The 23,567-nt window shown below is 39.3% G+C and overlaps 1 protein-coding gene across 1 annotated transcript in view; it reads right to left on the bottom strand.

The window, feature by feature from the left end:
* Nucleotides 1–23,567, bottom strand: part of RALGAPA2 (Ral GTPase activating protein catalytic subunit alpha 2) — a 334,819-nt gene that overhangs the window by 260,559 nt on the left and 50,693 nt on the right. The window contains exons 4-6 of the mRNA XM_044918716.1: nt 19,914–19,971; nt 9,111–9,154; nt 275–452 (exon numbers count right to left, since the gene is read on the bottom strand). Of these exons, the coding sequence (XP_044774651.1) occupies nt 275–452; nt 9,111–9,154; nt 19,914–19,971 (280 nt within the window). The remainder of the gene's footprint in view (nt 1–274; nt 453–9,110; nt 9,155–19,913; nt 19,972–23,567) is intronic.

The raw sequence follows: 23,567 nt of genomic DNA, 5'->3' as shown, positions 1-23,567 counted from the left end.
TTCCTGCTATCGCCAACCTCTGTCCCCTCCCTTCCATTCCTGTTTCCACCACTTCAGTATATTTCTCCTGTCATCATTTCATATAAAATAGGCTCCAATTCTTTCAATTCTAATGTCTGTAAGACTTTACTGTGAATATGAGCAGGGAATAATTCCTCCTCCGAACCCATCTATGAAATAAAGATTTCTATTCAGGATAATGACAAACTAAGGAATCCCTCAATGTAACCTGAAGAGTCATTTCAACCGGTAAGGTCTGCTTAATGTTCCTCACCATCAGCCACACTAGGGCTAGGATTGATGAGTGTCTCCAGCGTACAGGGCCCTCTGGATGACATGATCGCTGGGAAACCAGGCACGAGGCAAGCAAAAATCAGCACCTGCTCTTCTGCACAGTTTGTCTGAAGTGCCTGAAGCCACAGAAGAAATAGCCTGATTCCTTCACATCTTATCTAAAAACAAAATTAAAGGTGACAAAATTAAACACATGTTTATGCAGAGATGCACTGCAATGCAGAATCAGTTCTGAGAAAGAAAAACTAGAAGTTAAAGGTACTGTTAAATTCCTGCACCTAGTTCTTAGTGACAAGGAAGCAGGCGAGCTGCATAAGCACAGGGTTAAGAGCTTGGGGTCTGGAGCCACAGTGCCTGGGTTCGAATGCAGGCTCTGCTGCTTGCTGGCTTAGCTGTGGCCAGTGGAGAACCACTGAACTTCTCTATGCATTAGTCTCCCCCTCTGTAAAATGGAGATGATAACAGAATTTACCACAAAGTACTGGTACAGGGTTAAGTGAGTTACAACAGTGCCCGTATCATCAACAGTCAGTTATCCACAAAAACAATGCAAAGATAATCTTCCTCCAAATTTACACTGTGCTTTGAATAGGGTTTTTGTCATGTCACTACAATATGCACATGTATAATGTAATGTTCCCAAAAAATCTTAGAGCTAAATAAGACCTTGAAGACCTGGCTCAATGGGACAGGGCAGCTCTCCAGGTTCCCTGCCTCATGTCCCTACTCTGCTTTCTCCAACAGCTTCCCTGCGCTCTGAACGACCAGCATGACTTGGTGGAATACATCGATACAGGCAGATATACCCTTTTGTCCTCCTCTACACTTACTTTCAGCTCCATCCCATTCCTAGAATTTAGGTAAGTACTTCCGTTTCTATATTTCTAAATGGCTGAAAGGATCACAGCGATATAAGAAATTAAATAAGGAAATAAATGAAAAACATGTCAGATGAAGCTGAAAGATGCAGTGAGCTCCAAATGTAGGCAACTTAGGGACTGCCTGATCTTCTCTCAACTACACCAAGGTGGTGCAGATTCCTTAAGAGCAAGTGTTGAAGCCAAACATGAGGCTCTGCAGGCAAGCTGAAGGGCGAAGGGAGAGGAGAAGGGAGAGGGGATGGGAAAGGGGAAGGCAAAGGGGAAGGCAAAGGGGAAGGGAAAGGGGAAGGCAAAGGGGAACGGAAGGCAAAGGGGAAGGGAAGGCAAGGGAAAGCAAGGGAAGGGAAGGCAAAGGGGAAGGGGAGGGGAGGGGAGGGAAGGGAAGGCAAGGGAAAGGAAGGGAAGGGAAAGGGAAAGGAGAAGGGAAGGGAAGGCAAGGCAAGGGAAGGCAAGGGAGGGGAAGGGAAAGGAAGGGAAGGCAAGGGAAGGGAAGGGAAGGCAAGGGAGGGAAAAAAGCTAGCTGGGCTGACTCCCCATAGAAGTCAAATACACCAAGACAGACACCCTGTCTGGAGACAGTTCTAGGCCATCAACAGTGGATTCCAGGACACACTCTCAGACATGCCTGGGGACACACCACTGCTGTGCACAAAGCTTCATGACCACTAACACCTGTCCTCCTCTCCCTAAGCAGGCAAAATAAGTGGTGACATTGCTAAATACAAGAGACCAAAAATGACATGGCTCTATGTATATCTAACCAAATTATATTAAATTTAACAGGAGGAAAGTTTCTACAAAATTCTATCACGTCTCCAACTTTTTATGTTAACTGTATTTAAGTTAACAAAATATAAATAAGGCCGATAATAAACATGAGGTCACAACCTGATAAATTTTAACTTTAAGACTATTAATTAAAATAGGAGGGATAAGTAAGAAGTAGTGGTAAGGGGAGAGGAAAAGATGGTGGAGGAGTAGGGGACCCTATTCCAACTGGTTACCAGAATTGAGCTGAAGATCTACCAGACCACTCTGAACACCCACGAAATCAGCCTGAGATGTAAGAAGATCTGGATCTCTACAACCAGAATATTGCAGGCGGTTGGTTTCAAGGTACGAAGCAGGGAGCCATGATTCCTCGGGCAGATATCAGAGGATAAACGGCAGCAGAAGGGAGCCTGGCCGTTGGGATCCTACACCGCCGGTGAGCGATAGCCTCCCACGCTGGGGACCGAGCACAGACTCGCAGACCCGTAGTGGCGGGGAAAGGACTTTAGACAGAAACCTGAGCAGCGGGGTGGCGTGTGCGAACTGGGGGGCGGCTGGCGGTTTTAGAAGCACAAAGGGCAGAGATGTGCCCCGACCTGGAGGCAGGAATGGGAGCACTGCGGAGGGGTGCACAACCCAGGATGCTGCAGTTTATACCAGCACAGACAGAAACGGAGATAGTGTGGCCTGGAGAGCTCACTGAAGAACAGACTGAGGTCTCTCTGCTCTGAGGCAGAGGGTTGGAAATGGTCTCTTCTGCTCTGACTCTCGGAAGAGACGCGGAAAGCCACCAGGAAAAGCCACCAGAGAACAAGAGCCCCAAAAAACTGGTTCCCAGTGAGCCCATCCCCCGCCACAGGGGAGCAGGGCAACTCTGCCCAAACAGGGTTGCCTGAGTAACAGCGTGGCAGGCTCCTCCCCCGCCCGAAGACAGGCTGGGAGAACAATAGGCCAGCAACCCTAAGGTGCCTAGAAAACAGGTGCATCTTGCTTGGGTTGTGGTCAATAATTTGGACTATATATATTCCTTCAACCACCCTCAACAGAATGACTAGGAGGAGGAACCCCCAAAATAGGAGACTCAGAGATTATGACTTATGCCAGATTTACAAATGGATTCCGATATAACCAAGATGTCAGAGATGGAATTCAGGCTAGCAATTGTGAAGACAATAGCTAGAATGGAGAAATCAATTAATGGCAACATAGAGCCTCTAAAGGCAGAAATGAAAGCTGAATTGGTAGAACTTAAAAATGCTATCAATGAGGGCGCCTGGGTGGCTCAGTTGGTTAAGCGACTGCCTTCGGCTCGGGTCATGATCCCGGAGTCCCGGGATCGAGTCCCGCGTCTGGCTCCCAGCTCGGCGGGGAGCCTGCTTCTCCCTCTGACCCTATCCCCTCTCATGCTGTTTCTCTCTCTCTGTCAAATAAATAAAAATAAACAAAATCTTTAAAAAAAAAAAATGCTATCAATGAGATCCAATCTAATCTAGATAATCTAACAGCTAGGGTAAGTGAGGCAGAAGAACAAATTAGTGACCTGGAAGACCATTATATAGATAAAAGAGAAAAGACGAGGCCAGGGGAAAAAAAAACTGAACATGAAAATAGAATGAGAGAAATAAGTGACACTATGAAGCATTCCAATGTCAAAATTATTGGAATCCTGGAGGGGGTGGAGAGAGAGAGAGGACTAGAAGATATATTTGAGCAAATCGTAGCTGAGAACTTCCCTAATCTGGGGAATGAAACAAACATTCGTGTCCTAGAGGCAGAGAGGACCCCTCCCAAGATCAAGGAAAACAGGCCAACACCCCGGCAAGTAATAGTAAAACTTGCAAATCCTAGAACCAAGGAAACCATCTTAAGGGCAGTTAGGGGGAAGAGATTCCTTACGTACAGAGGGAGGAACATCAGAATAACGTCAGACCTATCCACAGAGACCTGGCAAGCCAGAAAGGCCTGGCAAGACATATTCAGGGTACTAAACGAGAAGAACATGCAGCCAAGAATCTTTATCCGGCAAGGCTGTCATGTAGAATGGATGGAGAGATGCAGAACTTCCAAGACCGGCAGAAACTGAAAGAATATGTGACCACTAAGCCAGCCCCGCAAGAAATATTAAGGGGGGTTCTATAAAAGGAGAAAGACCCCAAGAGTGATCTACACAGAAATTTACAGGGACAATCTATAAAAACAAGGTAACATGATGACATGGCATCATGATGACAATAAATTCATATCTTTCAATAATCACTCTCAACGTGAACGGCCTAAATGCTCCCATAAAATGGCACAGGGTTGCAGATTGGATAAAAAGACAGGACCCATCCATATGCTGTCTATAAGAGACTCATTTTGAACCTAAAGATACACCAACTGAAAGTGAAAGGATGGAGATCCATCTTCCATGCCAGCAGACCTCAAAAGAAAGCTGGGGTAGCAATTCTTATATCAGACAAATTAGATTTTAAACTAAAGACTCTAGTTAGAGAACAGAAGGACACTATACCATTCTTAAAGGGTCTATCCAACAAGAAGATCTAACAATAGTAAATATCTATGCCCCCAACATGGGAGCAGCCATCTACATAAGCCAACTGTTAACCAAAATAGTCATATTGATAACAATACATTAATTGTAGGAGACCTCAATACTCCACTCTCAGCAATGGACAGATCATCTAAGCAGAAAATCAACAAAGAAACAAGAGCTTTGAATGACATACTGGACCAGATGGACCTCACGGATATATACAGAACATTCCACCCTAAAACAACAGAATACTCATTCTTCTCGAGCGCACATAGAACTTTCTCCAGTACAGACCACATGCGGGGTCACAAATCAGGTCTCATCCGATACCAAAAGATTGAGATTATTCCCTGCATATTCCCAGACCATAATGCTTTAAAACTGGAACTCAATCACAAGAAAAAAATTGGCAGAAATTCAAACACTTGGAAGCTAAAGACCACTCTGCTCAAGAATGTTTGGGTCAACCAGGAAATCAAAGAAGAACTTAAACAATTCATGGAAACCAATAAGAATGAAAATACATCAGTCCAAAACCTATGGGATACTGCAAAGACGGTCCTAAGGGGGAAATACATAGCCATCCAAGCCTCACTCAAAAAAAATAGAAAAATCCCGAATTCACCAACGAACTACACCTTAAAGAACTAGAGAAAAAGCAACAAACGATGCCTAAGCCACACATTAGAAGAGAAATAATTAAGATTAGAGCAGAGATCAAAGAATTAGAAACCAGAAACACAGTAGATCAGATCAACAAAACTAGAAGCTGGTTCTTTGAAAGAATAAGATCGATAAACCACTGGCCAGACTTATCCAAAAGAAAAGAGAAAGGACCCAAATTAATAAAATTATGAATGAAAGGGGAGAGATCACGACTAACACCAAGAAAACAGAAACAATTATTAGAAATTATTATCAACAACTATATGCCAATAAACTGAGCAATCTGGATGAAATGGAGGCCTTCCTGGAAACCTATAAGCTGCCAAGACTGAAACAGGAAGAAATTGACAACCTCAATAGGCCAATAACCAGTAACGAGATTGAAGCAGTGATCAAAAACCTTCCAAAAAACAAGAGTCCAGGGCCTGATGGATTCCCTGGGGAATTCTACCAAACATTTAAAGAAGAAATAATACCTATTCTACTGAAGCTGTTTCAAAAAATAGAAACAGAAGGAAAACTCCCAAACTCATTCTATGAGGCCTGCATTACCTTAATCTCCAAACCAGGCAAAGACCCCATCAAAAAGGAGAATTTCAGACCGATATCCCTGATGAATATGGATTCCAAAATCCTCAACAAAATCCTAGCTAATAGGATCCAACAATACATTAAAAGGATCATCCACCACGACCAAGTGGGATTTATCTCAGGGATGCAAGGGTGGTTCCACATCCATAAATCAATGAATGTGATAGAACACATTAATAAGAGGAGAGAGAAGAACCATATGGTCCTCTCAATTGACGCAGAAAAAGCATTTGACAAAATACAGTATCCTTTCCTGATTAAAACTCTTCAGAGTATAGTATGGATAGAAGGAACATTCCTCAAGTTCATAAAATCCATCTATGAAAAACCCACAGCGAATATCATCCTCAATGGGGAAAAGCTGAGAGCCTTTCCCTTAAGATCAGGAACATGTCAAGGATGCCCACTTTCGCCACTATTGCTCAACATAGTACTAGAAGTCCTAGCAACAGCAATCAGACAACAAAAAGAAATAAAAGGTATTCAAATTGGCAAAGAAGAAGTCAAACTCTCTCTTTTCGCAGATGACATGATACTTTATGTGGAAAACCCAAAGGACTCCACCCCCAAATTACTAGAACTCATACAGCAATTGAGTAATGTGTCAGGATACAAAATCAATGCACAGAAATCAGTTGCTTTCTTATACACTAACAATGCAACTGTAGAAAGAGAAATTAGAGAAACGATTCCATTTACAATAGCACCAAAAACCATAAGACACCTCGGAATAAACCTAACCAAAGGATCTATACTCTAGGAACTACAGAACACTCATGAAAGAAATTGAAGAAGACACAAAAAGATGGAAAAACATCCCATGCTCGTGGATTGGAAGAATAAACATTGTTAAAATGTCTATGCTACCCAGAGCAATCTAGACTTTCAATGCCATCCCGATCAAAATTCCAATGACATTTTTCAAAGCACTGGAACAAACAATCCTAAAATTTGTATGGAATCAGAAAAGACCCCGAATCACCAAGGAAATGTTGAAAAAGAAAAACAAAGCTGAGGGCATCACGTTGCCCAATTTCAAGCTATATTACAAAGCAGTGATCACCAAGACAGCATGGTACTGGCACAAAAACAGACATAGAGACCAGTGGAACAGAATAGAGAGCCCAGATATGGACCCTCAACTCTATGGTCAAATAATCTTCGACAAAGCAGGAAAAAAATATGCAATGGAAAAAAAGACAGTCTCTTCAATTAATGGTGCTGGGAAAATTGCACAGCTATATACAGAAGAATGAAACTTGACCATTCTCTAACATCATAAACAAAGATAAACTCAAAATGGATGAAAGACCTCAATGTGAGACAGGAATCCATCCAAATCCTAGAAGAGAACATAGGCAGTAACCTCTTTTGACATTGGCCACAGCAACTTCTTTCAAGATACATCCCCAAAAGCTAGTGAAACAAAAGCAAAAATGAACTTTTGGGACTTCATCAAGATAAAAAGCTTCTGCACAGCAAAAGAAATAGTCAACAAAACAAAGAGGCAACCCACAGAATGAGAGAAGATATTTGCAAATGACACTACAGATAAAGGGCTGGTATCCAAGATCTATAAAGAACTTCTCAAACTCAACACCCAAAAAACAAATAACCAAGTCAAAAAGTGGGCAGAAGATATGAAAAGACACTTCTCTGAAGAAGACATACAAATGGCTAACAGACACATGAAAAAATGTTCATCATCATTAGCCATCAGGGAAATTCAAATCAAAACCACACTGAAATACCACCTTACACCAGTTAGAATGGCAAAAATTGACAAGGCAAGAAACAACAAATGTTGGAGAGGTTGTGGAGAAAGGGGAACCCTCTTACACTGTTGGTGGGAATGCAAATTGGTACAGCCACTTTGGAAAACAGTGTGGAGGTTCCTCAAAAAATTAAAAATAGAGCTACCCTCTGACCCAGCAATTGCACTCCTGGGTATTTACCCCAAAGACACAGATGTAGTGAAAAGAAGGGCCATATGCACCCCAATGTTCACAGCAGCAATGTCCGCAATAGCCAAACTGTGGAAAGAGCCGAGATGCCCTTCAACAGATGAATGGATAAAGAAGATGTGGTCCATATATACAATGGAATATAACTCAGCCATCAGAAAGGATGAATACCCAACTTTTACATCAACATGGATGGGACTGAAGGAGATCAGGTTAAGTGAAATAAGTCAAGCAGAGAGAGTCAATTATCATATGGTTTCACTTATTTGTGGAATATAAGGAATAGCATGGAGGACATTAGGAGAAGGAACAGAAAAATGAAGGGGGGAAATCGGAGGGAGAGATGAACCATGAGAGACTATGGACTCTGACAAACAAACAGGGTTTTAGAGGGGAGGGGGGTGGGGGGTTGGGTTAGCCCGGTGATGGGTATTAAGGAGGGCACGTACTGCTTGGAGCACTGGATGTTATACGAAAACAATGAATCGTGGATCACATCAAAAACTAATGATGTACTGTATGGTGACTAACATAACATAGTAAAATAAAATAAAATAAATAAAATGAATAAAATAGGAGGGATAAAATATGGAATCTACTGCGAAGCTAGGAATAGCTCATCTCCCTTTATCAACATGTAAGAGATAGTTAACATCAAATTTAAGTGGCTATAAGTGTTTAAACTGGTACAAAACAAAAAATATATGAACTTATCAAAGGTACACACATAACCTGATTAGCTACAAGTGAATAACCTCCCATAAGATACATATTCCAGGCTGGCTTCTTTTGCCATTTATGTTTTAGGGTCATTTTATCTAGTATCAAATGGTATATATCATTATAAAAGGTATGTTCGTTTTAAAATAAGCCAAAGTTAACCTAAAGTACAAGATCAATCTGCTGCAAACTAATAGGTAAATATTCAAAAGTAAGGCTCTGCTGCTCTTTCCCCCCCACAATAGTTCTCAAAACCAGCAAAAATAATTCAGAGACAACTATAATTTTAACAAGATTACTGGGGTGAACAGAATCCAGCACATTAACTCTGAAGCTTGGAGAGGAACTGGCTTCCTCCCTTTCCTGATGATAAAAGTGGAGCATTTAGCGCCTTGCCAATGGTTCCCTGACTGTACACAGCAGAATCAAAATTAGAACTCCAAATTCCAAACTTTGAATCCCAAGCCCTGTTCTCTGAATAATATTTAAAATGTATATCACAGTAAATTATGATCTAAGAACAAAAACTCTAGCAATATTTGCCATATAATTTTCAATTTAAAATAAAGTCGAGTGGTTTTTAAAGATCCTTTTTTCCCCCAAAATGGCCTAATTTTGTCACTTTGTAGTACTAATAAATTTAAGAATGATACAAAATGCCATTGCACATTCATCTAAAATAAATACCTTAACAGAATTTCCAGTGTGTAGAAGCTTCTTTAAAGTTGAGCCTGAAAGTTTAAAACACTGAGTTAGAAATAGAGTATGTAAATTTATACCACACACACACAAAAAACTCAAAATGGATTAAGATATATTTTAAAAGATCAGTTTTAGAAAGAAAATATGTACTTATAACAAAAGATATAATTTTTAAAAAATAAAACTTACCTTCAGAAACAAAGCAATGTCATAGGAGACAGAGATATATCTTTAAGATGAAAGTACTTTAAGTATGAACCTCTTCAAAACTCTTAAAAGAGTCAAAATGATTGATATTAAAGTAACATATATGCCCACAGTGGATTATGTGTAAATATCTCATCATGCATAAAATAAATGATTTTTTCTAATTTCTAAAGTTAAAAATAAAACTGCTCACAAAACATTTTACAAGAACATTTTGCAAATATTCAAAACAGCATTTCTTTCCTTGTGGCCACAATCACATTTATGGGTTCAGTCCTCTAGCAGAATCTCTGGTCACTGTCAAGAGGAATCAAAGTTTACTTAGAACTACACCAGTCAACTGCAAAAACTTTGATGCTGCAGCCCTCTTCAATTAGAAAGTCTCTCTTATGAGGATGGAAACATGTTACCTATCATTCTATAAATGTAGTCATGTCTTAGTATGGAGATGTCTTGGCAACCCTACCTAAATATCAGATGTAGGCTCTAAATGGGATCTTAACCTTAAAGAAGGAAGTAATCTTTAAAAATGAAAATATATTGGAAATTAGGCAAGAGAACCTTTCCTTCCATATTTTTCTGGGGAGAAAACTATTTAGATCTCCTGATGAGAAGTTTTATGCATCAATTAAAACTTGGACATCAAAACATATTTTCCCCACCACTGTATTTCAAAGAGATGTTCCACCAAGAAATAGAGCTAGTCTCAACAAATTTCTATAGGTCATCTTCATGTGGAAAAATATATGCATGTTAGTTAAATGCATACAATTTTGTAACTGCTGTGCCATATACAATACTGGGGCTTAGTGGAAACTCACCACTGTTATGACTACATTACAGCACTAAATCACCAATGGTTTGTGAATGAGTAAGGGAAGTTAAAGTACCCTCCTCCCTCTACTTTTCCTGTCACCAAACCATCTCCAGTAATTTTTGGTCTAGAGCCACCACTTACTGGACTAAGCTCTCTCACAGCTACGATTCAAGTGCCTGTGCTCATGGGACTGTTTTATCCCATACCTCTCCTTAACCTGGGGCCTTGTCCCTTGCCTCCATGTTCATCCATTCTTGGACAAAGGCTGGTGTACCTCAGTTTAATATCGACTCCAGTATGCCCATGAGGACCTCATGTGGTTGGCAGGGTCAACAGACACTCCACTCCTTAAGAGATTTGAGATAAAGTCTGCACACAGCTCTCTTCCCGGACATCTGGCAAATCCATCATCTTGCAACACATTCTTGGAAATACTTTCTCCTGGTCATTGTGCATGACCACTGGGGCTTCTCAGCCCTTTCTCTTCTTAGAATAGGTCCACAGTTTTAAACGTTTAGTCTACCCACAGTTGCCTATATCCACTCATTTCTACACAGAGAGAAGAAAAATATTTATAGAAAGGACAGCCTTTACAAAGAGACATACAGAATGTCTGATCCATATCTGCCAACAGTCTCTGACTTTTTTTTTGAAATTAACCTGATAATTTGTTAGAGCAGCAATAGAAAATGAATACATACATATTTGATCTATCCCATCTTGTATTCAGAAACTCCTGTATGTGTGAAGTAGTACAGCTTGGCAGTTATAAGCCAGTCAGAAGTCAGACTGCTAAGGTTCAAATCTAGGTTCTGCACTTACTGTATAACCTGAGTCAGTTACTTAATCTCACCATGCCCAAGTCTTCTCATCTGTAAAATGGGATATTAACAATCCGCCTATCATAGCAGATTGTTAATGAAGTTTAAATGAGTTCATATATACAAATGCTTAGAACAGTGTCTGGTTTATGAAAAGTACATTTTCCCCACAAGATAAGGCATCAGCTATTCTCTAAGGCACTCTTTTAATTTTTTTTATTCTTTCTTTCTTTTTTTTTTTTTAAGGAGGCTCCATGCCCAGCATGGAGCCCAACTCGGGGCTTAAACTCACAACCCTGAGATCAAGACCTGAGCTGAGATCAAGAGTTGGTTGCTTAACTGACTGAGCTACCCAGGGGACCACTGAGGCATTCTTTTTTAAATAAGAACAACATTAGAAAGAATATTTGTGCAGTAGGGGCACATAGCATAGTGTTTCAACATGAAAACCAGTGATAAATACCTGAGAGCTTTGCCTGGCCACTTTAGGTATTTCTTAAGGTCCTAAGTTCACAAAGATATTGCCACTCTACCATTATGAAATCCTTTTCATTTTAATTTCAAAAAGTTTCTCTCTATATATCACACCTGTTTGGACTTTTATTTTAATTTTTTTATTATTATGTTATGTTAATCACCATACATCACATCATTAGTTTTTGATGTAGTGTTCCATGATTCATTGTTTGCATATAACACCCAGTGCTCCATGCAGAACGTGCCCTCTTTAATATCCATCACCAGGCTAACCCATCCTGTTTGGACTTTTAAATACACCACCCACACTATGATTATAACCACCCCTATCTTTTTCAGGTGCCTCTTCAACCCTACTGGTTGCCACTATATTGATTCATGTGAGGAGAAAATGAATAAATGAGTAAGTAAAATCTAGTTGGACTAGATTCTATGAACTAGATTCAATGGTTGGACTGATTCTATGAACTTCAAACTTCTATTGGCTTTTATTGTATCTTATAAATATTCTTTGAATGTGAGTCTTATTGCTTTTAAGGAGGGCTGGGTCTAGCACAAGAAGAGTGATGGGTCTGCACAAGATTTAAGGACCAAAAACCCAGTAATCAAAATAAATAATATTTTAATACAATAGCTTCTAAAAATCAAAATTAATGCAAAAAAATCCATGATGAACATTATTAAAGTTTTAAATAAGTACCAGTGTTCAGCTGAGCCATACTGGAGCCTAAGGTAAAAGGAAATATGTGTACCACTATAGATATGTTTTTATGTATTTTTAATGATTAATTTTTTTCCAGAACATTTAAGCATTGAAAAAATATTGAAAAAACAAAATCTCAATATTGAACAATCAAAAAATATTAAAACTCACCATTAGCTTAAATATTTTGTTTATAACACAGAATGCATTATAATCTTACTTTCCTGGCTTTAATGGAACAAATCCAACAACATTTTCAAAATCTTCTTTGCTTATCTCATTTTCAATTGTGAGAATTGCAATGCTTGACAATTTCTCTTGACAAAGTAACAATCTTGTAGATAATCTTTTTAAGGCCACTAGTTCACAAATACAGTTCTAATCTAACTTTAACATTATAAAAGGGATTCTTACTTGGTTTTAATTCTTTTTAAAAAAACTCTCTCTGTATCATGCCTCAAACTAATTAATAAGCAAAGGCAGTATAGCACACCAGGAAAGGTACAAGAACACAGAGAAACACACTTTGGGGTGCTGGCGTGCAAGGTGTGCTGAAAGTTGCCAGTCGAGCAGGAACACAGAACTTTCTGGCACTATAGTATCTACAATAAGCACTCAGAAGCAGCAGTCCACTGGAGGGATTTGAAATTAATCTCAAAAGGAAGCACTGGTTGTTATACGAAAACAATGAATCGCGGATCACCACATCAAAAACTAATGATGTATTGTATGGCGACTAACATAACATAATAGAATAAAATTTAAAAAAAAAAAAAAGGAATCATGGACCTAAATGTGAAACATATTAACTATAGAATTTCTAGAAGAAGACATAGAAGATCTTTGTGATCTTGGGTTAGGCAAAGAGTCCTTAGACAGGACACCAAAAACACAATCCATAATAGAAAAATTTATAAACTGGACCTTATAAAAATTAAAAACTTTTACTCTCTGAATGACACAATTAAGGGAATGAAAAGACAAGTCAGAGATGGGGAGAAAATATTTCCAAGTCACGTATCTCATAAAGCACTTAAATCTGAAATATATAAAGAACTTTCAAAATTCAATATTAAGAAGACAACTCAATTAAAAAAATGGTCAATCGATTCAAACATACAGACTGCCAAAGATACACAGATGGCAAATCGCACATGAAAGATGCTCAAGATCACTAGTCATTAGAGAAATGCAAATTAAAACCACAGTAAGATACCACTACCACTAAAATAAAAAGACTGATCATACTAAGTGTCAATGAGAATGTAAAGTAACTACAACTGTCATACTGCTGGTGAGAATGTCAACCATTATGGGAAGCAGTCTGTCAGTCAAACATATAACTTTATATGATTCAGCCATTGCATTCTCAAGAGATAGGAAAGCACATGTGCACATAAAGACTTACACACAAATGTTTACAGTAGCTTTGTTTATATCCAAATACTAGAAGCAGCCCAAATGCCCATCAACAAGTGACTGGATAAACAAACTGGTATATCTATATAATGGAATACTATACTACTCAGAAATCAACTATTAATATATGCACCAACACAGAATATCAAAATAATTATATTGAGTGAAAGAAGCCAAACAAAGAAGAGTATATACTGCATGATTCTATTTCTATAAGATTCTAGAAATCAAATTAATCTATAATGACAAAAGCAGATCAATGGTGACCTGGGGGAGTGGGCAGGAGGGTCGGAAAAGAGCATGAGAAAACCATTGGGAATGATGCCTATGTTCATTATCTCGATTGTCATAATGATTTCACAGGTATACATCTATGTCAAAACTTCTCAAAATTAACATTATCTATACATACCGTTTATTGTATGTCAATTATACTCCCCCAAAAGAGCTGGTTTTTTGAACAGGAAAAAACAGAGCAGGTGGTCTGGAAGTGACTAAGTGAAAGATCAGGAGGACAGAGGTTGTGCTCAGATACAGGTCTGTATGATGACAAGGGTGCAGAAGAAAACCAGGAAACCATGGAGGGTGAGGGGTTGAGGAGCTGATGGGTAACTTGATAAGAAGGGAAAGGACTCGGAGACAGCTAAGCCATTAAAAAAAGTCAAGTAGGCAGATCAGAAGATATGGCAGCAACAAGGACAGACAAGGCCTAGTCAAGGGAGAGGTTTCCAGAGGGGGTGGTGGATGAGGTCTGAAATGGACCTTGGAGAAAATAAAGACCATGATCTCACTCCCACAGGCCTGAGGGAGACAAAGAAGCCTGAGAGAAAAGCCAGGTTTCAGAGAGCCGAGGAGGTGAAACCAAGAGGCTGAGGCTCTAGGGCTGTCGCTTAACCCAGTAAGAGGATTTCCAGAGGGTCGAGTACAAAGTGGGAAGGAGGGCAAGAAATGCAGGGCAATGATGACGAAAGCACCCTAGAGAGGACGCTGGGAAGACACCAAGTGGGTCCAAGGGGCATTAGGCTCAGCCATCACCTGGTGACACGAAGGCAGTTTAGCCTGGCTGCAATGCATCTCTGAAGGAGCCCTAGTGTAAAGCGCACAGGAGACCCTGTTCCCTCGGGAAGAGGGGGCTGTGGTGTGTCCTGATTACAAGGAACTCAGGGAGGGCTGTCGGGCTCAGGCTCCTGAGCAGTAGTTAGAGCCCAGTTAGAGCCCAGTGAGTTGTAGAAACTTTGAGAAATAAGGCTGCTCAGAGGTTGTGTTCACATCCCAAGCACTGTCAGGCCACTGGGTAGCCCAAGGCATAAAGCAAGGGATACTCTTAAAAAGTCATAAACAAATCTGCAGTTTAATTATGCATTGGTCTTTATATTCCGTATAAGAACCTGGCTGAGCAAAGATTAATAATGACTCCTATAAAAAACACATATGATAAATAAAATCTTAAAAAAAAAGGGGGGGGGGCGCCTGGGTGGCTCAGTCAGTTAAGCGGCTGCCTTCGGCTCGGGTCATGATCCCAGGGTCCTGGGATCGAGCCCCGCACTGGGCTCCCTGCTCAGCGGGGAGCCTGCTTCTCCCTCTCCCTCTGCCTGCCTCTCTGCGTACTTGTTCTCTCTCTCTATCTCTCCGTCAAATAAATAAATAAAATCTTAAAAAAAAAAAAACACATATGAACCATATCTTCTTTATCCATTGGTCTGTTGAAGGGCCATTGAACTGTTCTTTCCAGTTTGGCTATTGTGGACATTGCTGCTATGAACATTGGGGTATATATGGCCCTTCTTTTCACTACATCTGTGTCTTTGGGGTAAATACCCAGGAGTGCAATTGCTGGGTCAGAGAGTAGCTCTATTTTTAATTTTTTGAGGAACCTCCACATTGTTTTCCAAAGTGGCTGTACCAATTTGCATTCCCACCAACAGTGTAAGAGGGTTCCCCTTTCTCCACAACCTCTCCAACATTTGTTGTTTCTTGCCTTGTCAATTTTTGCCATTCTAACTGGTGTAAGGTGGTATTTCAATGTGGTTTTGATTTGGATTTCCCTGATGGCTAATGATGATGGACATTTTTTCATGTGTCTGTTAGCCATTTGTATGTCTTCTTTGAAGAAGTGTTTGTTCATGTCTGTTCATGTTTTCTGCCTAATTTTTGACCTGATTATTTGTTTCTTGGGTTTTGGAATATTATTCAGCCATCAAAAGGATGAATACCTAATATTATATCAACATGGATGGGACTGGAGTAGATTATGCTAAGTGAAATAAGTCAAGCAGAGAAAGTCAATTATCAAATGGTTTCACTTACTTGTGGAACATAAGGAATAGCATGGAGGACATTAGGAGAAGGAAGGGAAAAATGAAGGGGGGGAAATCAGAGGGGGAGATGAACCATGAGAGACTATGGACTCTGAGAAACAAACTGAGGGTTTTAGAGGGGAGGGGAGTGGGGGAATGGGTTAGCCTGGTGATGGGTATTAAGGAGGGCATGTATTACATGGAGCACTGGGTGCTATACAAAAACAATGAATCATGGAACATTACATCAAAAACTAATGATGTACTGTATGGTGACTAACATAACATAATAAAATTAAATTAAATTAAAAAAAAATATATGAGGTACTGTGTGAATTTTCCATTTGAGCCCAATCCTTTAAACCCAAGGGCTATTTATTTTGAAGATTTTTGATATAAAACATCTCTAGTACAAAATAAATCCTTCCACCCACAGCAAACATTTATTGTAAACAGGCATAGCACTGTACACTGAATGGGACAAGAAATCTGCTTCCTTGAGGCTCATGAGCAGTAAACCTTCCAAAGCAAACACATATAACTTGAATCCTGTACTGATGATGCATGGGCACATGAAAGGGGGCCACAGCCTGCCCCTGCACCAAATACTCTTGGTTTACTGATGTGCCATTCTTTATCATCTCCTCACATCCTGTCAGCTTTCATTATTACAGAGGTAAGGCTTCAAGTGCCCACCCTTGTCCACCATGATGTATTGGCCTAAAATTGGCTTTAGGAAAATCTTCTCATTCGTAATTAGTCATGGAATTTACAAACTGTTGAGTAGCAGGTTGGCAGACATCATAGTTGGTGTGTGTTCTGTCAGCCACTTCCCTAATGTTCTTACTCTCTAAACCTCACTTGAAGCAGTATCTCTAGATGCCTGGAATAATGAACATTGTTCATTTCACATTACAACAGAGTCCGAACAGGCTTCCTCATTCAATGGCTTATATAAATCCTTAAGCATAGAAAAACTTACAGACTATTTTCTCGCTCTAAAAACAGTGTAGAGAGAAACAGAACCTCTCTCTTTGCTACTGACAAAACAAGATGGCAGGATAAGAAACTGACTTCAAACATTGTGGCAGCTGATGTTTCAAATTAACTTCTTTCTCTGTATAAAACCTAGCTATCCGGTAGGTCTGAGAATTTTTAAGACTTGCAGAATATAGGAATTGCTCTTATTTTAGGTTTCTATACTTAGGGACATTATTTGTAGTGTGGGGCAGGAAGTATACCGAATCAGTGGTATGTAAACCCAGCTTCCAGGTTCTAACCCAGTATTCCAGAGTATCTTGGCCACTATCAGCCACAGTAACATTTAATTAAGAAGTTTATACAGTAGTGTTCTTCATATTAGGTAAGAAATATTAGATATCTAGAATATAAAAGATCTAAAATAAGGAATATTAGATACCTAGAATGTCTGGAACTGACTAGTGAAAAGCTTCCTGTCCTAGCCTCAACAGGTTTTGCAGAAGTCAAGAAGATACTGATGCTATGGAAATATTTAAGGCACATTCCTTTCCCTTTAAAATCTGGTGTTTTCTTATAGTTTCTTAGGTTTTATAACTAACTTGGTCAAGACCTTGAGTGACATATGGTGGCCGTTTTAACAAATCCAAATAAACTGGGAAGAATGGAAGAGAGTGAGGTCAAGAAAATGTGTAGAATTGCTAATCCACAATCCCTTATTGGAAATTTCAAAATCTAAGAATCTATGAAAACTAAAGCTTTTTGTGTGGAATTTACTGGTGGACAGGACCTGACCTGAATCTGAACTCATGTGGTAGCAACACCCGACTAATGTGAGGCTATTTCATATCTTAGGCTACAGAAATAAGAATTCTCTTGGTTACAGGGTGCTGTCCAGTCCCCTGGGGTGTTACATATAGATATCAACATTGTGTTAATGTTTGCTGAACATCAACACACCACACAGCCATTCTAAAATCTGAAAAATTTTGATTCCAAAATACATTTAGCCTGAAGATCATCATAAAAGGTATGTGGACCTGCCTAATCACCAACTTCTACCCAGTTTGATAAATCATGCAAAAATACATTTATCTGAAAAGAGCCTGTTTGATTCAAGTATTAAGCATATAAGCATCAAAATAAGGATGATTTTATATGCAAATGCTCATACTTCAACATTCTGAAACATGACTCATACTGGCCGTGTTATACAGCCAGCTTATTCTATACACGAGATAAACGAGCTTATTCCACACACTAAACTAGATAAACAGCACCTGCTCTTATGCTGGCTCAGGAGACTAGTACTCTGCAATCCCAATCGAAGAGTCACTATTCTCGGTCAGACACTATTAAACTGGGTAAAAAGCTACTTGTACCTGCAATCTTAACCAGTCCATGTGGTAATAGTAGCCAGAATTAAGGTAATACCATACACCACCTCCTAGATGCATAAAGTTTCACAACACAAATAGCAAATGAATTTCTACACCCAGTTCTAGTAAGTTTATTCAGGCTGAAGGGGGGCCTATTAATCTTCAGACATTTTAAAGTACTCTCTGTAGAAAATGAGTATCCTTTTCATACATATGACAAAACAGAATGGATGGATTATACCTAGCACAAATAAAAAATTCTGCATGCAGTTATTTCTCATTTTCATCCATTCCTGCTACACCATGGAGCGTTACAAATCCCTATGATTCCACTTCAGATTATACTTACCATTTGATTTTTAAATTTTTACTTTAAATACACAATGTTGAAGTATCAATGAACAGAAATGCTATCAATAACACTATAATTTAAAGGAAAACCTTCTTTGTGTATTTGAAAGATTTAAAGACCAAGTCTTCTACCTTCAAGTAATGATTTAATCATTCAGTTCAGGAGATGTATTTATTATATATATTTCACTAAACAGTTCAGTTTATATAAGTGTCAGTTATATTTTTCACATAAATAGTACTAAATTAAATTTGGGATTCTGAATTTTGAAATATCCACCGAAAGTGCCATGTTCTTTCAGGTCCCATGTCTTTCACAGATCGATCTCCCATCTAGGAAACCCTTTCCACACTCGTATTTCAAGGCTCAGGTAGTGATTACCTCTCTTGAAGCCTTCCTCAAGTCCTCTGAATAGAATTGTTCAACTTTCTTTGCTACCATTACACTTTTCATAGCAGCAATTATACTGTAATTATTTTTTTTTCTCACCTATCCCTCACCCTGGCAATCAGCTTATATAATACAAGCATGGAGAGATATTCTTCGTTTCTACCCCAGAACTTTTGTTTCTCCCTCAGTAGATATTTGAATGAATGATCAGAGAGTAAAGATCCCATTATGAGGTTATGTTCTCCTCAAATATGATCATCTGGCAAGGAGGAAAAAATGGGGAACTGTCAGTCTTCAAAGGCAGAAAGACCAAACCAGACACTCTTTAAAAAGAAAGTAGGATTCACAGTCAATAGCACAAATTACACCAGTTGTGCCATGAATATTAAGTTGAGAGGAAACAATGTTCTATGTCAAGAGCTGCACAGAAAGCACAGCGGTAGTAACTCGGCTATATTTCAAGTTCCCTCCTGCTGCCACACCCTAAAGCATTCAAACAGAGTATCTCTGCATCAATGATAAAGTCTTGAAGAACAAGATATTTTTGTAAGAAAAAAATGAAAAGTTACTTAAAAATACTCCGGATCAAATGTTTCTCAATTTTGTGCACAGGAATCCCCTGGAGTTCTTGTTAAAAATGCAGACTGTGATTTGGTAGGTCTGGCTGGAGCCTGACATTTTGCATTTTCTAATAAGCTCTCAGGTGAGGCTGATGCTTCTGCTCAATGAACCATCCTTTTTAAGGAGCACTTATGACGTAGGGATAGATATTCTATATTCTATTTTCCTCCAAAGTGCAGGTTGGACTTGTCTTACTTTTAACCAGAATGCCCTTGTTACCATTCCTTGTTATAACCTAATCTTGATGGTGCTAATTATATAAAATATTACTGAAAATTCAACTGGAAAAAATCTGTATCACTTTAGAAATCTTTAAATTGTTCTTACCTATACTCTGGTAATGCCATCGAAAGAAAATTCGTTCAGGTAGAAATTGCAGTATTTTCTATAAAACAAATTTAAAAATTGTTAAGATATCAACAGAAAATAAACTACACATTTCATGATAGTACTGTGTGTGGTGTGTGTGTGTATCAGAAAAGAAAAGAAAATCTATTTCCAATAATGTAAATAGTGCAGTTGACCCTGTAGCCCATGGGACAGTGTCTTTTACTTGCCCCAAGCAACCTTCCTTCCCTGAGTGCCTTAAAGGCATCACTGTCCCAAGTTTAATTCCTCCTAAAAGAAAACAAGAAAAAGAAGAGGAAAAAAAACCCTAAAATGATCATTTTATCTTAATTAAATCATAGTCATTGCTTAAGTTTATATTAAAAGAATAATTTCTCAAATGCCAGATTCCCCAGGTTTCTGCTTTTTCATCTTCCACTTCCCCTTTCCATTATCATCATTATTAGTCTGTGGACAAGGACCAGAGTTGGGAAGAAAGATGAACAACAAGGAGGATAAGACCATGAACATACGGTGGGATAACAAAATGAAATTGCTGCCAAGAATTTCTTGAAATTAATAGCTAAAAATAAGTTTAGGATTGCAGTTCAGAATTCCGCCCCCTTCACCCCCCACATTGGAAGATACAATAAGGAATGAACATATGATATACAAGAGTATTTGGCTAATAAAAGCAGCTTTTCAAAAAAAAAAAACAAAAACAAATGACCTTTTTCCTTTTTTCCCACTTTAAAATAAGTTTTGGCAAGTATACTCGTGGGTCATAAAATTCTTTGTACCTTATCTGCAACCACCTTTTTAAGAAATGTAGAAATCCAAAAACTTATAAAAATATATTTCTTGATACTGATAACACATCACTATTTTACCATGAAAAATCTACATTCTAGGTTAATCTAGGCTAATATTCTAACATTTTGAAAGATGAAGGTAAAAAATGTATATCCAGGGCGCCTGGGTGGCTCAGCTGGTTAAGCGACTGCCTTCGGCTCAGGTCATGACCCTGGAGTCCCTGGATCGAGTCCCACATCGGGCTCCCTGCTCGGCAGGGAGTCTGCTTCTCCCTCTGACCCTCCCCCCTCTCATGTGCTCTCTCTCTCATTCTCTCTCTCTCAACTAAATAAATAAAATCTTTAAAAAAAAAAAAATGTATATCCAGATCCCCTGGTATATTTCCAGGTAGCTAATCAACTGCCTCCTCTATTTGAGCCAGCCTGAGGTTTTGTTTTGTTTTCATTTTCTTGTCTTAACTTTCCCCAGGGTCAGTAACATATACCTGTATTATTTCATTTGTTCTCATTTGACAACAATGAACATGTAAGAACATCTACTGAGAAAAGGCACGACAGGTAAACTTCCGTCAGACGCAGGTGACTATTTTTTTTAAAGATTTATTTATTTTTAATTTAATTTAATTTTATTATGTTATGTTAGTCACCATACAGTACATTATTAGTTTTGATGTAGTGATCCATGATTGTTTGTATATAACACCCAGTGCTCCATGCAACACGTGCCCTCCTTAATACCCATCACCAGGCTAACCCATCCCCCCACCCTTCTCCCCTCTAGAACCCTCAGTTTGTTTCTCAGAGTCCACACCCTCTTATGGTTCGTCTCCCCCTCCGATTTCCCCCCCTTCATTTTTCCCTTCCTTCTCCTAATGTCAGACGCAGGGGACTTTAAATGACACAGATTCCTTGCTCTGCCCAGATGCTTTTCCACCCATGGCCTTGTGCCGATGGCGCCACCTCACCATCCCTCTCACTGCAAGCACCACCTCCCCACAGAGGCCCTTCTGCACCTTCTTTCTTTCTGGGCGCCACCTCACTACTGCTCTGATGCTTTCTCTACCACCTGTTCTGTCATCTTCCTAGCCCTCACCCCTAGCTGAAGTGATCTTCACGTTCACTCATTTGAAGGCAGTATTCCCTCCCCCCCGAGTGTAAGCCCCACAAGAACAAGAACACCTCTGTCTTTTCTCTGAAGTGTCCCCCAGAACCAAGAGCATGGCTGGCACACAGCATGTGCTCAAATAAATACTCAATAGAAGAATTATGCATGCTTTTTACTTGTAGAACTGTTTTGAGTATTACAAGTATCCTAATCTTTGCTATGGTTCTCTGTTCATGTTAACATAAAATGTACCTGGTCTTTCCTTACATGTCATTGACTTAACAATACTTACATTAAAATACATTAAAATGTGTGGGCATTTTTTAAACCCTAAACTTAGTAAAGAAAACCCGAACAAAAAAATAAAAGCTGTATAATTTAAAAGAACGAAGTTTTCAAGATTTGACAAACATAAATAATAAAATATAAATGTATTTAGTTATGGTCTTTCTTATAAATTCTTCATACCACCCATCTACACAGATGAAAATGCTACACAAACTACACTGAAGACTATTTCTGATTATATATATTAAAAGCAGTATGTGGCTGATCACATGCTGACAATCACTAAACAGGAGTTCTCTCCTATATTTCCACTTCAGACTTCCTACAGAACATATTGACTCGGTATCTCATAAGCCCATAACTCTAAGGTGTATCTTGTTTTACTACATGTTAATGCTGACATACACTCAAACACACTTCTATAAACACAATAGTCACATGCACATCAAACCCCATGTAATGAAAAATGTCTACACACTTGATACCAAGCTTGGCATTTGAAATGCAGAAATAAAATAAATATTCATAAAATACTTAGTTCTTCATTCTAAGGGTTTCATGATTAGTGGGCAAGAGAGATGATAAAGAAAATATCATTCAGGACAAAAAAGAAAAGCCTGACAGAAATTTCTCTGAGGAGCTGCGGAGGTGAGGGGGAAAGCATCTCATCTCAGCAGAAGCTTCATGGAATGGCTCCAGGAAAAAAGGATGCTTGAGCTGAGATTACAGAATTAATTAAATTAGCTTACTGGAGAACAGGAACAAAAGGAAGAGCATATATAAAGGCCAAGAGGCAAAGACAGCCTGAAAGGAACAGCAGCAGCAAGAGAGCCCGCTTGGCTGGCAGGTAGGTGAGGAGGGGAGGAGAAGGGCCTGGAGAGGCAGGTGACGCCATGATCTCATGGAGCACTGTGCAGTCACTGAACGTGTTCCAGCTGGAGTGGAATTTAAGATGGCTGAGAAGAGAGGCAGAGATATCAATGAAGAGGCAATGGTAGCATATCAGAGGAGGAATGATGTGGCCTGGACAAAGGTCAGCAAGATAAAGAGAAGCATATAATGGTGATATTTAGGAGGTAAAACTGTCAAGACGGCGGTCAGAGTAGTTGTGGTGAATGGAGGACTCAAGAATGACTCCCCAGTGGCTCAGCAGATGGTAATACTTCTATCTAAGATATAAATCCAGAAGGAATCCCAGAACTGAAGCATGTCAAGTTTGGTTCTGGACATCCTGGAATTGGAGATGTCAACAGGCTTCTTTGAGGAGATGTTCTAGGCAATTAGATATATGGGCCTGGAGGGCAGAAGCAGGATTTGGATAGTAACAGAATACAGGTAGCAGCTGAAGATGTGTGTGTATAAGATCCCTCTGAGAGGGCTTAAAAGGAGATGAAATGAAACCCTAGAGATACCGGTATGTTGAAATTATCCGAAGACAACAAGGGTGAA

Source organism: Neomonachus schauinslandi, chromosome 10, assembly GCF_002201575.2.
Source record: "Neomonachus schauinslandi chromosome 10, ASM220157v2, whole genome shotgun sequence".
NCBI classification, from domain to species: Eukaryota; Metazoa; Chordata; class Mammalia; order Carnivora; family Phocidae; genus Neomonachus; species Neomonachus schauinslandi.
This window is presented reverse-complemented; position numbering and strand designations above follow the sequence as displayed.